The sequence below is a fragment of the Ovis aries genome, chromosome 1 (assembly GCF_016772045.2).
Source record: "Ovis aries strain OAR_USU_Benz2616 breed Rambouillet chromosome 1, ARS-UI_Ramb_v3.0, whole genome shotgun sequence".
Lineage (NCBI taxonomy): Eukaryota > Metazoa > Chordata > Mammalia > Artiodactyla > Bovidae > Ovis > Ovis aries.
In genome coordinates, this window is record NC_056054.1 from 187,318,503 (window position 1) to 187,333,203 (window position 14,701).

The following is a 14,701-nucleotide window of genomic DNA, read 5'->3' on the forward strand; positions in this document are numbered from 1 at the left end:
CGGTGCCCTCCAAACCAATCACCCTTCTAAATCAAGCTTTGGTCCTGGGCCTCTGGTCATTCAGGATATGAGTGGACAGTTGAATGTGATAAATTGAAGTGAAAACTCTTTTGGAGATAAGCTCAGCGAAATCCAAAATAATGAAGGCCTTTAGAATTATCTTGAGTGGACTTTTCCTCTCACAAGCAACTTTACAATTGAAAATTTGGTTTGCTTATGACAGAATGATTCTGTGTACACCCTGATGAAAGGTGTACTATAAAGAAAGGTGTACTATAAAGGAAGCTATAATACTTTCAGAAAATAAGGAAGAAATAAAAGTCACAAGAAAACATTGCCCCACAGATTTTTTTCTAATTAGGCAGCATGAATTGAAAAGAGCACAGGCTTGAGAGTTAAAGGGCTTTGTTCAAATTTTGGTTTCACTCCCTCTTGGCTGTGTGACCTTGAGCATGTTACTTAACCTCACTAAGCCTCACAGGGCGGTTGCAAGGATTAAGTGAAATAAGACTTAGAAATGGCTTATCCCAACATCCAGAACATAACTGATACCTCACTTCACCCTTCTTTCACTTACAAGAAACTACATAATTTAGAAGAAAATAAAGGAAAATTTAAATTTCTTCTTTAACTTAGAACAAAATAGGATTTGGGTTTGAAGGTGGGTTTTAATTTTTTCTTTGTTACAGTGAAGATAAGAGACCATCTAGTAACCATATGACCAAAGTAACAGTGATTGTCTTGACTCTGATTTTGTATTTTCTTTCAGGATGTAATTTTCTTACTGGTAACATGGAAGAGTTGTATCCACTGTAAATGAACAGGGTGTGGAAAGGATTAAATGAAACACTGCATAAATGTCCATGGCTCAGTGCCACTTAGTTTCATAAGTTTCATTATTACTCTTTGCCTCTCTCATGGGACATCTGTGAGAATATAATTGCCATCAATTATTTCAGAAATGCCTGTGGGCCTTCACTATCTTCCTCACAAATCACTCTTTTACCAAGGTTCTTCCCTAGAGAGACCAGCACTGAGGCGCTCACAAGGTGCCTGTTTCTTTGCACACACTACACAGATGACTGATTTTAAAACAAGGCACAGCAGAACCTGCATTTCCAAATAAGAGTTGTATCAAAGTGCATGAGAGATTAAAATTCTTGTTCCTCTAATATCCCTCTACTCTGAGAACCTCCCTCACAACCTGCTCCATATCCTTTTATTTTTTTTTAATTTTTATTTTTACTTTATTTTACTTTACAATACTGTATTGGTCATATCCTTTTATCTCAGCAGAAACAAAACAAAAAGAATTTTGAATGAATAAAGAAATAGATTTTTGTGAGTAGCTTGTAAGTTGGTTCTGAAGGCAATTCATGAATATTTTTGAGCAACAACCAGCATAACTTGCAAGAGACAAGTTTATATCACTGAGGTATATTAATTATAAAATGACTTTAAAGTCACACCTTACAGTGGAAAAGGGTCTATATTCAGAGGCATTAAAAAGCCTGTTTCCTTTTGTACCCCTTTCAGGCTCTGACATTGGCACCTTGCCTGTTCACAGAATCCTAAAGTTTGACCCATATTTGGGATATCAGGTTTTTTTGTTTCGTTTTGGGTCTGTTTCTAAATCATTGTAATGATACTTTCTAGAGGGGTCTCCAAGGGCTGCATCCTCAAATACAACAGACCCTTGCACCCTGTCAGGCCCACTGTTCTAATTTGGGGAAAGGAAATTGTTGCTAAGTAAAGCAAGGCAGCCTGAAGGCCTGCCCTGGAGTCCTAGCTCTACTATTCACAAGGTACTTAATTATTTTGAGCCTGGTTTCCTCCCTGTGAAATGGGGGGACCCTGCCCAGCTGGCCTCCGGGAACCGTGATGAGGGGTGGAGCCAGGCTGGGGCCAGGAAACCCCTCCTGAAGCATCAAGCTTGCCCTGAGCGCTCACAGTTCCTTCCAACTCTGCAAGAGGTGTCTGGAGCCCAGAGGGCGAGCAGTGCAAAACAGGGACCGGGGCCCTCCATGGAGGCGTATGAGGTGGCCTGCGTCAGCCTGGATGAAGAGTCCTTACTGCCCACTCCCGACCCTCAGCAGGAAGCCCCAGGCTCACCAAGCGCCTCTTCACACTCCCTTTTTTCTTGCCATTCTTGCCTGAGCTGACATCCAGCGAGCGGTAGCTGGGTGGTTTCTCCTCAGGCCAGTTTGGGGAGCACGAGCGACGATGGCGGCGGGTCTCCCAGCTCTGGGGCTGCCTCTCCTTCTCCTCCTCGGAGCTCCAGGAACTGAGGCCAGAGGGCAGGGGAGGGGAGTAGCTGCGGGGCCTGCGCCTCTGGTGCCCCTGAGCGCTTTCCTTGGGGCTGGGCCTGCGGGGATCTCTCTCTGGGTAGCGGCTCCGGCTCCGGAGAGGGGGGCGGCGGGGCCGCCAGCGGGCCTCACTGGATGAGGGGCCGTCGCCGTCGCTGAGGCTGTCCCTGTCTGACCAGGGCCTGGGTGACCAGCGATGCCTGGAGCCGCGGTGCCTCCCACGCCGCAGTCGGTCCAGCTCCCGTTGCTCCAGCTCCCAGCACTGAGCCTCAGGATCCCGGAGCTCCTGGTGGAAATCAGAGTAGCGGTGCTGCCTTCTCCCCTCCCTCAGATCCCAGGGTCTGGGGGGAGATGGCGGTGCAGGGAGCCACTGCTGGCGGGAGGAGCTGCTGGTCCTCCGCGAAGCTGGCAGGTCTCTGACCAGGGGAGGCAGGTGGATGACTCTGCGTTCCACAACCTCAGAGCCCAGGGAGGACAGGATGCTGCAGGGGTGGCCAGACGTGGCCTGGAGGTCAGGCGGCAGAGGCTGGGCTGGGTTGAGGTTCCGCAGCTCCTTCTCCAAATACTCTAGGACACCATTGGGGATGGGAGGGTGAGCGATTGCCTGGGTCACTGGCACCTCGGGGAGGCTGGATCGCAGGGACAAATCTGAGTGAAAACAAGAGTAAGAACATGCAGAACTGCTCGTCCAAAACACACTCCTCAGAATCAGGGCCCCCAAGTGCGGCCTTATTTAGCATGAATCTACACCTTCCCGTCCTCCATCACAAAGATGCCCCCCGTTTGGTCATGAAGGCCCTGATGCAGCCCATGCTCCTACCCTTGCCCTTTACCCTCTCCCACCCCAAATCTCTGGCAGGGTTTACCTCGCTGCAGCAGTGGGTTCATTGGATAAGATGAAAACTGGGAGCTCCTGTCCGCCCCCCAGTACAGGGGTTTTTCCATCATCTGAGAGCCTAAGGCCTGAGCCTGCTTCATGTAGCGGTGGCGGGCCAGGGCTGCAGGGGAAAAGGGAGAAACGCAGGCCCTGAGCCAGGGCAAGGCCCACACGTCCCACTTCACTTCTCTCCACCCAGCAGCCTTGCCAAGAGGCCATTTTCTCTCCTTGAGGTTTTCTGTGTCCTCTCTTATATGGGTGGAAGGGTTAAGGGAAGTAGTGAATCCACTGTTCCTCTGTCAGAACTCTGGGAATAAATTCCCTGGAAAGACTGCAGGACCTGCACCCTAGGAAGTATCCTCCTGAAACTTGACTTCCTAGTCTTGGAATCATTTCATCGTCCTGCCAATTTCCAAGGTCACCCAAGATGTATAGGTAGAAATGTAGATCTTAGCAGGCAGTGAAATCTCAGGCTATAGACCAAATATAGAAGGCACAGATGCAAAGGGCTTCAGGAGGTGGTGAGTCAGGGGCTTCTTGGGAGGATCACCTGCTCAGAGTGGAAGAAAAGGACACAGATGCTGAGGTCAACGGGCAGAATTACTGGTAAAGGAAAAGGGACTGATGAATGTTTCCAGCTGGTAATGCCAGCCCTGGGTGGGAGAAAACCATGGGGAAGAAGGCAGAGAATGCAAAAACCTGAAGTAGATCCTTTCTATGCTTCTCCTCACTTTATTAAATGTTGGGGTTTTCCCTAAGTAAGGGGAATCTCTAATGGGTGGGGTAGAGGCAGAAAAGACAGAAGGGAAATACCATTTCCTTTCAGGGCAAAGAAAACAGTATTAAAAAAAAGCAGCCCAAGAGTCCATAGAAATGTTTCTCCAGTCCCCTCTGCAGCTGATCTGAAGCACACAACCCACAGCACATACAAATTAAAAACAAATGCATTTAGGTGTTTTGCTCATGTGATTCTGTGACTGAGTGCACATGTCTCCCAAGGTCCCTATGTATACATGCATGTAGAACAGTCCCAGGTCTATCCACTTGTGTGCTTAAGTGCAGGAAGTGCCCGCTTCAGGCCCCCAGCATGGTACTCTCACCTCTTCCTGGGTTCTCCAACCTTCTGAATGCCCCTAAAGCTACAGAGCTCTGCCAGAGCTTCCTCTTACCATAGTACGAGGAGGCAAAAGACAGGCATTCTGGACCCAGCATAGGGTGGGGGATTTGCTGAGGCCAGCAGATAAGGGTCATCTGGAAGGCTATTCAATGGCTCCAGTATAAAACCAACTTCCAACACAACAAGAAGTGGTTGTAGCCAAGCCCCCAGACTTTTGTGGAGCTCTGGCCCTGATGGTGAGTCACAGCCCAGCCTGGAGGAAGTCAGATACAAGCTTAGAGCAGCTCACCCACCTGACACACCTTCATGCCTGAGGACAGCACACCAGACCCTCTGAAGACAAGTTCACCTACTCAGCACTTTCCTCTTCCTCTTGCTAACACGTGCCTCCCCCAATTCCATATAACATGCCACCTTCAGCACATACAATGCCCTCCTTAATATGAGCCAGTCACTTTACATGAGTTAACTAATCCTCAGAGAAATCTCTTAAATGTGAGCATCAGATGAGAAAGTTAGAGAGGTTACCTTCCCAGCCCAATGTCCCACAGCTGGTGACCACCAGTAGAGGCAGTGTGTGACCCTGTGTCTGTCTGTCAAGCCTTTACTCTTTCTGCCAAACTGCGGAGTCCCCAGACTCCTTTATGTGATAAAGCAAAAAAAACAAAAAAAAAACACCCTTTCCCAGCAGTACCTTCTCACATTATTTTTCTCTCCTCAGCACCACACCTTTCAAAATTCACTCCAAACTAATCTTGCTTCCAGGGCCTCAGGACATCTGATCCCATTGGGAACAACCTTCGCTGCCCCCTACCCCTCTTAACTGAATCTTGATCTCCTCCCGATGGTACTGTTCCCTCTTTGGGCCACTTCCTTTTTCAGCACCTCCAATTCAATAGGAGGGAAAAGGAGAGTTGGGCTTCTCTTCTTGCTCTCCAAATTACTTCTTAATTAATGGGACCCTTTGCAGAGATGACTTCCTAGAGACTTTTCTGGATCTTCCATCAGGCTTCCTGTCAAATATTCACACATTCCCAAGATTAATCCACCTGCTTCCTTCTTAACTGCCACCACCTCATTCTAGGATCCCTCCCTTCCCTAATGCACTGGAGTGAAAAAATATAGTCTCTGAGCTTCTACCTTGCCCTCCTGTCCCTAAAAAAAATAGCTCAGTGGGGAAGTCTAGACTATCAGGCTTTCTGTTGCTCACCTAATGGCGAATCAAGCAATAAAATAAGAAACATGGAGAAATTAACAAAGCCTTAAATGACTCCTAATAAGTTATCTCTGAACCTCAGTGGTGTAAAATCTGTCTTGGTCACCTGTAATGAGATAGTTAAATATACAGACTCCTGGATCCCACTCCCAGACTGGCCTTCAGTCAAATATAATGTGAGAAAATCCATGTTTTCAACAAGCTCCTTGACTTTAAGGCAGGAGTTGGAGTTGACTACTGTGGATTCTCAACAACTCTCAACAACGTTCTGAGAATTATGGTCCTCAAGGATAGGTTTCCATAAACGCAGGCTTTAAGAGTCACAGGGACTTCAACTGGAATCCCAGCATGTATTAGCTGTGTAATTTCGATTGAGTCTCCACAGTATGTTAGCTCAACATCCTCATTTCTGAGCTGGGGATAATAAGTAGTGAAGTGAAAGTGTTAGCCACTCAGTCATGTCTGACTGATTTGTGACCCCATGGACTGTAGCCCGACAGACAACTTTGTCTATGGAAATCTCTAGGAAAGAATACTGGAGTGGGTTGCCATTTCCTCCTCCAGGGGATCCTCGTGACCCAGTGATCGAACTCAGGTCTCTTGCACTGCAGGCAGATCCTTTACTATCTGAGCCACCAGGGAAGCCTCAGGGAATAATACCTATTTCATAAAGTTGTTGCAGTTAAGTGAGGTAATAACTATGAAATGCCTAATACTGGCAAATATTCAATGGGTCGTGGCTCATGTTGTTACAACAAATGGTTAACATAAGTCACTACTTTCACCTTAGATCCCATAGAAGACAAAAAGTACACATTTGGAGACTAAATCCTCAAAAGTATAATCATTTTCATTTCTGAGGAAAACCTGGGGCATGTGCTTTAAGATCACCCTTTGTGACAGAAATAACACTCAACACCTCCCTTCTACCAGAGACCTGCAGCCAGGATCTTCTGTGTGAATCACCCATGGTGCCTGAATCACCCTGAGGACCTCCAACTTCTTTCCATTCCTTACCACCCCCTCTCCACTCTTACAGAGTGTTCTTCGCCCTCCCTGACCCATAGGTCATACAGTCCTTTTTCTTTTTTTTATATATACTGGCAGTATACATAGTATACTGATTTGACTGGCAGTCCTTTCAGGGACATCCTCAGAAGCGTCCTAGAATCTCACACCCCTGGAACCCTTTCTATTTCAGCTTTTGGGAACAACCAGTCCATGCTTCCTGGGCCCATGATGGCTCCACTGTCAGGCAACCAACCTCAAATTGCCCTTTTTTCCAATATGTGTAGATCTCCTTGACTGATTCAGCAACCCTGCTTCCCTCCTCCAGAGCGGCAGTTTAAACATTCCCCACTTCTGATGCCTTCCCCTCAGTATGAACTTTCAGCTGATGACATGTCTTTGTTAAGAAGAGGAACCAGTCCTGGACATGGAATCAAGAGACCTAGGACTAGTCCAAGGCTTACCACTAAGAAGCTGTATGTAATTGTGGAAATCTCTGTCTAGGCCCCACTTCCCTCAGCTGAAGTGGGGTTACTAAACTTTGGTGTCATTTTTGTTTTACTCCTCCCTGGTCTTCTCACTGGAAAGTGGGAGCAGGTTGTGGGGGTGGGCTGTGGTCACAGAAGCTCAAGAATAACTGACGTCGTTCTCGAAGCTGCCTTTTGTGTCTAGAATTTTGATCTGCTGAAATCGAGACAGGCTGGTGTCAACTCACTCCCCCAGCTTCTTCCCTTACACTTTAATCATATTCCTTGCGTTAACTTCCTCTCTCTCTCCAGAGGGCAGGCTTCCTTCTCTTTCTCTCTCTTACAGTGAAAGGTAGTCCTGATGTCAGTGAAAGGTAAGCCTGATGTCACTCCCACTCCCTCTCTTACAGTGAAAGGGAAGCCTGATGTTACTCCCACTGATTCCATCCCTCCTCAGTCACTGCCTCACTTCACAATGCTTCCTTTCTCTTTCTTTCTACTGGCCTTGGTTCTCCATCTACAAGTATGCTTCAGTTGAGTCGCTCAGTCGTGTCCAACTCTTTGCGACCCCATGAATCGCAGTACACCAGGCCTCCCTGTCCATCACCAACTCCCAGAGTTTACCCAAACTCATGTCCATCAAGTCAGTGATGCCATCCAGCCATCTCATCCTCTGTCGTCCCCTTCTCCTCCTGCCCCCAATCCCTTCTAGCATCAGGGTCTTTTCCAATGAGTCAACTCTTTGCATGACGTGGCCAAAGTATTGGAGTTTCAGCTTCAGCATCAGTCCTTCCAAAGAACACCCAGGACTGCCTTCCTTTAGGATGGACTGGTTGGATCTCCTAGCAGTCCAAGGGACTCTCAAGAGTCTTCTCCAACACCACAGTTCAAAAGCATCAATTCTTCAGTGCTCAGCCTTCTTCACAATCCAACTCACACATCTATACATGATCACAGGAAAAACCATAGCTTTGCTTAGGGTTACCTTATTTAAAAACAAAACAAAACAAAACCACGATCACATCCACCCTCTTCCCCATCCAAGAGCTTAACTTGACAAGTCCTGCCCCCTCCATGTAATCTCCTCTTGTCACCAAATTTCTCAGGACAGACTCCCCAGGTGACTCACTTTGAAAGTGACCTCATCTGCTCAAGTTCAAGGATCTTTCTTTGTGGCCCACATTTCCTTATCTCACCAGTTCTTCTAAATGAAATCTAACCACTTGGGAGAAACCACTTTCTCCCAGAACCTGTTGATCAGCTTACGGACAGTGGACACATTTATTGCTGGTGCTGACTGTGTCCCTAGCCCTTGCCTGTTTTGAGTGCCCCACAGGCTTAGGGATTCCGAGAAAGTGTCCTGGGAGAGTTTCCCTCATCTCAGTCTGCGTATTACAGCACTGAGAGCAGTGACTCCTACATGGCCTCCTTCCCAGAGGAGGGATAGAAAGGCAAGGAGCTCCATGGCCCAATATCGAGTTCTCTGCTATTTCTCATCTCTTGAAGGAACCTATTGGCATCTCAGCCAATCCCATAGCTATCTACACAGACAGAGGCTGTGGCAGCCTCTGTTGTGGGAAATTCACGTACTGTAAGTCAAATGAGAACGAATGCAACACTGCATTGTTTCTGCTACTTACTTTGTGTGACTCCTCTGACCTTCAGTCTCCTCATTGTTAAATAACAATGATACCTGCCTTCTAGGGTTGTGAGGATTCAAAAGGGAAATATATGCAAAGGCCCCACACAACAGACACCCAATAAAAGTTAGTTCTCTTTTCCTGTAAGACAGCAACCTCAGAACACAGGCCTGAAACCAGACTCAGACCATTGACCTCCTTGACATTATAGATTAGGTTTTGTTTCTTTCTTAAAAGCCAATTTCTGGGTTTCTTTTAATATCCTTTAAATAGACCAAAATGATAACAGTGGTTATATCTGGTTGCTCAGATCAGTTTTTTTCATTTTCCTGAATTTCTCAGATTTTCTACAAGGTAACACTTTACTTATACCACCAGGAAAAGGAAATGCTACTTTAAAACACAAAAAAATCCTTCCTTTAAAGCTGCTGATTCTGCTCCATCCATTCAGTAAGAAAAGATCTTTGTGGAATAAACTTTCTTCTTTTGTCTTCAACAAACTTTTTAGGGCATGTCACAATTCTGTTTTATTAATAAAAGGCCAAATTCAAGCCCAAAGAAAGATCACTGTTACAGCAAGATCTCCTGCCTTCTCTTTCCTTTGTCTAAAACAGAGACTCTCAAAGTGCGGCCCCCAGACCAACAGTGTGAACTTCTGAGAAATAAAAATCCTCAGGCCCACCCAAGACCGATTAAATCAGAAACTCCAAAGACAGAGCCGGCAACCAAGTTTTATCAAGCCCTCCAGGAGATTCTTAAGTTTGAGGAGCTCTGCTCCAACACCTCTCTCTCTTCTGATCTGTTCTTTTCAAGTAATCTCTAGGAAGTGGCCTTCTCTCTCACTGTTCCATGCAAACCACTCCCTCCAGCCACCTTATGTCCAAGCAAGGTCAGAGGTGGGGGCAAATACTGGAGCACAGGCCTATCAGGGCTGCTGAGGAAAGGACACCAGTGGGCAGACCCATCTGAAGGGGGCCTTAGGCAGTCTAGAAGGTGAACAAGCATACTATGGCTTCCCTAAGCATAATTTTCTGAACTGAGCCCAAAGACCTCTGAGCCTGTGATGAGAAGGACATGGAGAAGAAGCTGGGAGAATGCAAGGTTTTGACGTGGTCATGTAAAATTGATATGTCTGGGGCACTCGACTTTCGTCCCACCCCATCCCACTGGTCGTCTGTCCCCTCTCACCTTCCTGGGGGCAGCAGCAGCGGTCGGGGCAGCAGGGGCAGCGGAGGTAGCAGCAGCAGTACTGGGGGCAACACTGGCACCAGCACACTCCAATCAGCAGGAGCAGGAGGAGGGCTCCCAGGACGATGAAGATCACGGTCAGCCAGTCTGCAGTGGGCAAGCCAAGCAAGGGTCGAACTAAATCTGCAGGGGCATGCTTTAGCTTGTAACATGCTAAAGGTCTGATCTACACAGCTTTTGACCTATAGGGTAAGGTTGAGCAATATACACGCAGAATAAAAAATTTAGCTTTGGTAAGGTAACTTCAGAGTCTGGCTACCAACCACAATAAACCTAGGTTTGCTTGTTTCTGTTTTTTTTTTTTTTTTTTCCTTTATGTAAAAGTGTCCCAGTGGGGGTGGCCAAATAGAAATCTCCAAGAGCACTTACGCAGGACGATGAGCTTCACTTCCTTATCTGGGTCTCCTGACGTGTCCCCTGGGGCCTCAATGGTGCAGTAATACACTCCATGGTCCCACCACATCACTTCATTAATCACCAGATCTGCTCCTGCAGTGAGGGAGGGGAAAGTGCCAGCAATTAAAGGAGAGGGCATGGGTTTCTGACTTCTGGTAGCTTCAGGTCCCCAACATTATACTTCCACATCCTAAAAGGGCCTCTCACAGAGAAAGGCCTCTATTCCTTCCTTTGAGATTCTCTTCTGTCTCCGAACAGCATAAAGGTGGTAAAACTGACCACTTAGTGAGCTCTACCAGGTACCCTGAAAGGAGTTAGGATACATCACCCCACTTCCTTCCTTCCACAGCTCTCTAAATGGGTGAGATAGAGGTTACCAGCTACCTCCCAATGTCTGTTCTCCCTTTCTCTCATGGTCATAGAATTTTTGCTCATGTATCAATACTTAGCTATCCAGAATAAAGTCACTAATTGTCATCCTCTCTTACAGATGGACATGGACATGTGACTCGGTTCTGGTGGACAGAATATAAACAGAAGTGTCACATGATGGCTCTCAGGAACCTACTTGAAAACAGCTTGGGAACATCTTTGCTCTTTTCTTCATTTCTTCCTCCACTCTGTTACCTGGAAAGCAAATGTGATGGCTGCCATCTTGGACCATAAGGAAAGAGATGACATTCTTAGTGAGCGGGAAGGAGCTCGGGTTCCTGAGGAATTAATGGAGCAGAGCCACCACACTAGTTCTGGTCTGTCTAGCCCCAAATTTATACCTGTATGTGTGCCTACTCAGTTGCTCAGTCACGTCTGACTCTCTGTGACCCCACAGACTGTGTAGCCCATCAGGCTCCTCTGTCCATGGAATTTTCCAGGCAAGAATATTGGGCTTCCATTTCCTCTTCCAGGGGATCTTCCTAACCCAGAGACCAAACCCAACTCTCTGGCATCTCCTGCATTGGCAGGCAGGTTCTTTACCACTGAGCCACCAAGGAAGAAATTAACTTTTTATTGTTTAAGTCACTAATATTTTGGGCTTTTGCTTATGCAATCAAACTTAATCCTGATACAAGGGGTAGAATTATTAGCTGCATATCAGATGAGGAAACTAAGACTAGAGGAAACTGGAACAGAGAGAGGTAACAGAGGTAGGTTCAAACTTCAGTCTTGCCTCAAAGCTGGTGCCCTCAACCACCAAGCTCTAATGTCTTCTCCAAACTGGGTAGGAAAATCCACAGCTTGGGTTCCTCACCAGCTGTGAACATATACTTCTGAATCTTGATGGCACAGTTGAGATGAACTTGAGAAACAAGTAAGGATAAAATGCCAATATTTTCAGAGTAAGTGTTACTCAAGAAAAGAATGAGTTTTTGTGAGCACCAAGTGTCTACCCCATTAAGATAGATGAAGGTTATGTTCACATTAAAGGCAAATGTTCTCTAAAGACCTTCTGTGGGTCTAGCACTATGTCAGACTCTGTGGAAGCTCAAACAAGACCTGTGCTGTGTCTGTCCTGAAAGAGCTTAACGTCCAGTCAGAGACATCAGGGTAGCCCCCATATCCAAGCTACTTTATCCACACAAAGTACCAGAGGACACCTTCAAATTCTTAAAGACCTTAGTTATAGATTTGCTCCTAATTACTTGGCAGTCATAGTTGCAATTCTTTTTTATCTGTTTGTCAAGAAATATTTATTGAGGAAATGAAACAAACATGCAAGGTCATGCACCACTGGAGCTAACTTTGACTTCTCTTTCCTTCTCTTTCTACGTCAATCCTTATGGTTTTTTTCCTACTCATGATTTTCCAACCTGCTGCCTTTCCCAGAAACAAGCTTACCCCAGACTTGGAAAAACGGTGAAAGTGCTTTGGAGGAAATACACCCTCCAAGGTTAATGTGTATTATAAATCTCCCCCAATTTTACTAGAGACAAAGATTATTTCAGGGATGTCAGAATAATGAGGACATTCAGATATGTTAGTATTTCAAATGATCCAAGAACTGATCTGACAGGGTCTTCTCAAATGATGCAAACACAGGCATAAAAATTTCAGAAAACAAGGGCTCCAAGAAGTCACTACAATCCTGGAGATAGAAATTAAAGCCAAGGGGAAATACCACTTTCCCATGGGAATAAGGAGGCAGAATTTGACCCAAAGGTGGTTGGGAGTAGGGGTAGTGGACAGTGTTATCCATTTAGAAAGAAAAAGAAAATGACAGAAAATCAGAGACTATCACCTATGGGGACTTTGGTCCTTCAAAAACTGTAAAGGAGACTTTAAACTTTGGGGTCAGATCAGAGTTAAGTTTCTCGGCTCTGGAAAAAGCAGTCACCCTGAACCTCTGAGGATGCACCTAAAAGCTGGAAAAGGACAGATGTTCCCTAAGGCTGAACGCTCATGGGCTGACTTGGGAAGGTCAGAGGTTGAATATAAACAGATCAGCTAAAGTACTATACACAAAGTTGGAAACAATTTTTAAACTAGGTTGATCTACCTCTAAACAGTCATAGAATATTCACTGATTTCTTCAGATTGTTGCTATGGGTACCCTGAGTAGCCTGCTATGTGTATTCTCCCACTTCCCCCCCGCCCCTACTTTTAACCAGTCAATATTTCTTTAACACTATACATAAAGCTCATTGAAATAGGCTCTGAATTCTGCGCCAATAATCCATTGGACATGGAATCCACTCCCCCCAGGAATGTGGGGTGCTGGCCCTTCATTCACAGGTGTGCTGAATGGTCATAACGAAAGTTCACCACACACATGTGGTTTGCTAAGTGCTTTATACATATCATCTCACTTAATCCTGACAACTCTCCACAAGACAAGTACTATGGCAAGTCCCACCTTACAGAAATTGAGGCTTAAAAAGTGAAAGGGACTTGCCCAAGTTCACAACCCTTGTGAGTGCAGAACAGGGACCTACACCTGAGTCTGACACCTGAGTCTACTCCTGGTGCTCCCGCAAAGAATGCATATGCTTCACACACAGCTCTCAGACATCATGCTTGATGTTTACTTCAGTGTGGGGAGACAAAGACCATTACACCCATCTTTCAGATGTGATAACAGAGGCCAGAAAAAAGAACAGGTCACTAAGCAAGGAGGTGGAAGCATGGGATCACCACCCCGTCTTTTGATTCTACACCCAGTGCTCGTTCCTCTACCAGTGGAAGGCAAGGGTCCATAAGTGGCCATCTACTTAGAAACCCCTACTCCATAGATTTGGGAAACAGGGGGTAGCCAGAGGGGAACTCAGGCATCTGGGGTTTGAGCAGGCTTTGAGAGTACTTTCTGGAAGGAATCAAGGGAGCCTCAGCCACACGTTATCTATGAATCTCAGGAAGGTGAAGGAAAACACCCAGTCCCAGACCTTTAGCCAAAGCTGTAGACGGTCCTCTTGTCTGAGCCCAGCCTCCAGGGTACTGACTTCAGAGGGGGCGGCACATTCTGTGCATTTGGCACTTTCCTCAAAAAATGAAAGTGACTAAGTAGACCATCAAGCAACAGAAGAAAAGGGAAATCCCCACGATGACTCAGCCCGCTGGGCCTGGTGCCTACACAGCTCTCCACCCCCAGGCCCCAGCTGCCTCCGAACTCACGATTCTGGATGGTGATCTTGCGTTGCCGGTAATCCACCCCCAGCACAGGTTCATTCTGCCCCCGCCGCTGGGCCACGATGCGAACTTCCCGCTGGCTGTCATTGCAGTCATTGGACGGGTCCTGGCCCAGGGATAAAGCCGCCTGGTATGCTGGAGAAAGAGGACATGGGCAAGTCACACAGCAGTAAGGAATTCCCATCAAGAAAGGTGCCCTCAGTGGTCCCTGGAGCAGTGAAGGTTCTCAGTGTTTCCTGAGGGTCTCCATCTCCTAGGCATTTTCTCAAAGATGGGGATCTGAGAGTCTACATTTCTAATGAGCTCCTAGGTGAAACCATTACTCACACTTTGAGCAGCAAGACTCCAGACCCCTCTATTGGGCCAAAATTTCCAAATCCTGAACTGTATCACCACCTCCCATCCAAATGTCCCCTGCCTCATTTCCAAAGCGACTCCAGAATCTGCTCCCAAATGGTTCCTCTAACCTGACCTCTCAATAAAAGTACTGAGAGCTGTTAAATCTGCTGATGATAAATGCCTTCTACCTGGTCCCTCCTACCTTCCCACTTAATGCAGGCATTTTAAGAATAGCCCCCAGGAAACAATGCCTCAATTTAGAAAGGGGGTGTTCTAGGAACAAAGTGAGGCTCTGTGGGTGGCTCAGTAAGTTAGGTTTTGGAGCTCATATTGCAAGATACTAGTTGGGGCTAAATATGGTAAAGCTGATGTCTCCCCCTCCTTTGTCTCATCTTGGGAAGCTCAGGGTGAACAGGGTCTACCTCTATTCTCCAGATTTCTAAAGGTCAATTGTCCCAGGCTGGTG

At 46.5% G+C, this 14,701-nt stretch overlaps 1 protein-coding gene across 2 annotated transcripts in view; it reads right to left on the bottom strand.

Moving 5' to 3' along the window:
* Positions 1-14,701, bottom strand: part of ILDR1 (immunoglobulin like domain containing receptor 1) — a 41,104-nt gene that overhangs the window by 11,132 nt on the left and 15,271 nt on the right. The window contains exons 3-7 of one of the 2 annotated variants that reach the window (XM_042232097.2): positions 13,882-14,031; positions 10,249-10,368; positions 9,820-9,966; positions 3,173-3,304; positions 2,154-2,954 (exon numbers count right to left, since the gene is read on the bottom strand). In XM_042232097.2, the coding sequence (XP_042088031.1) occupies positions 2,154-2,954; positions 3,173-3,304; positions 9,820-9,966; positions 10,249-10,368; positions 13,882-14,031 (1,350 nt within the window). Of the gene's footprint in view, positions 1-2,112; positions 2,955-3,172; positions 3,305-9,819; positions 9,967-10,248; positions 10,369-13,881; positions 14,032-14,701 lie in introns of both variants that reach the window. The other variant, XM_027956307.3, reaches the window with a different exon arrangement.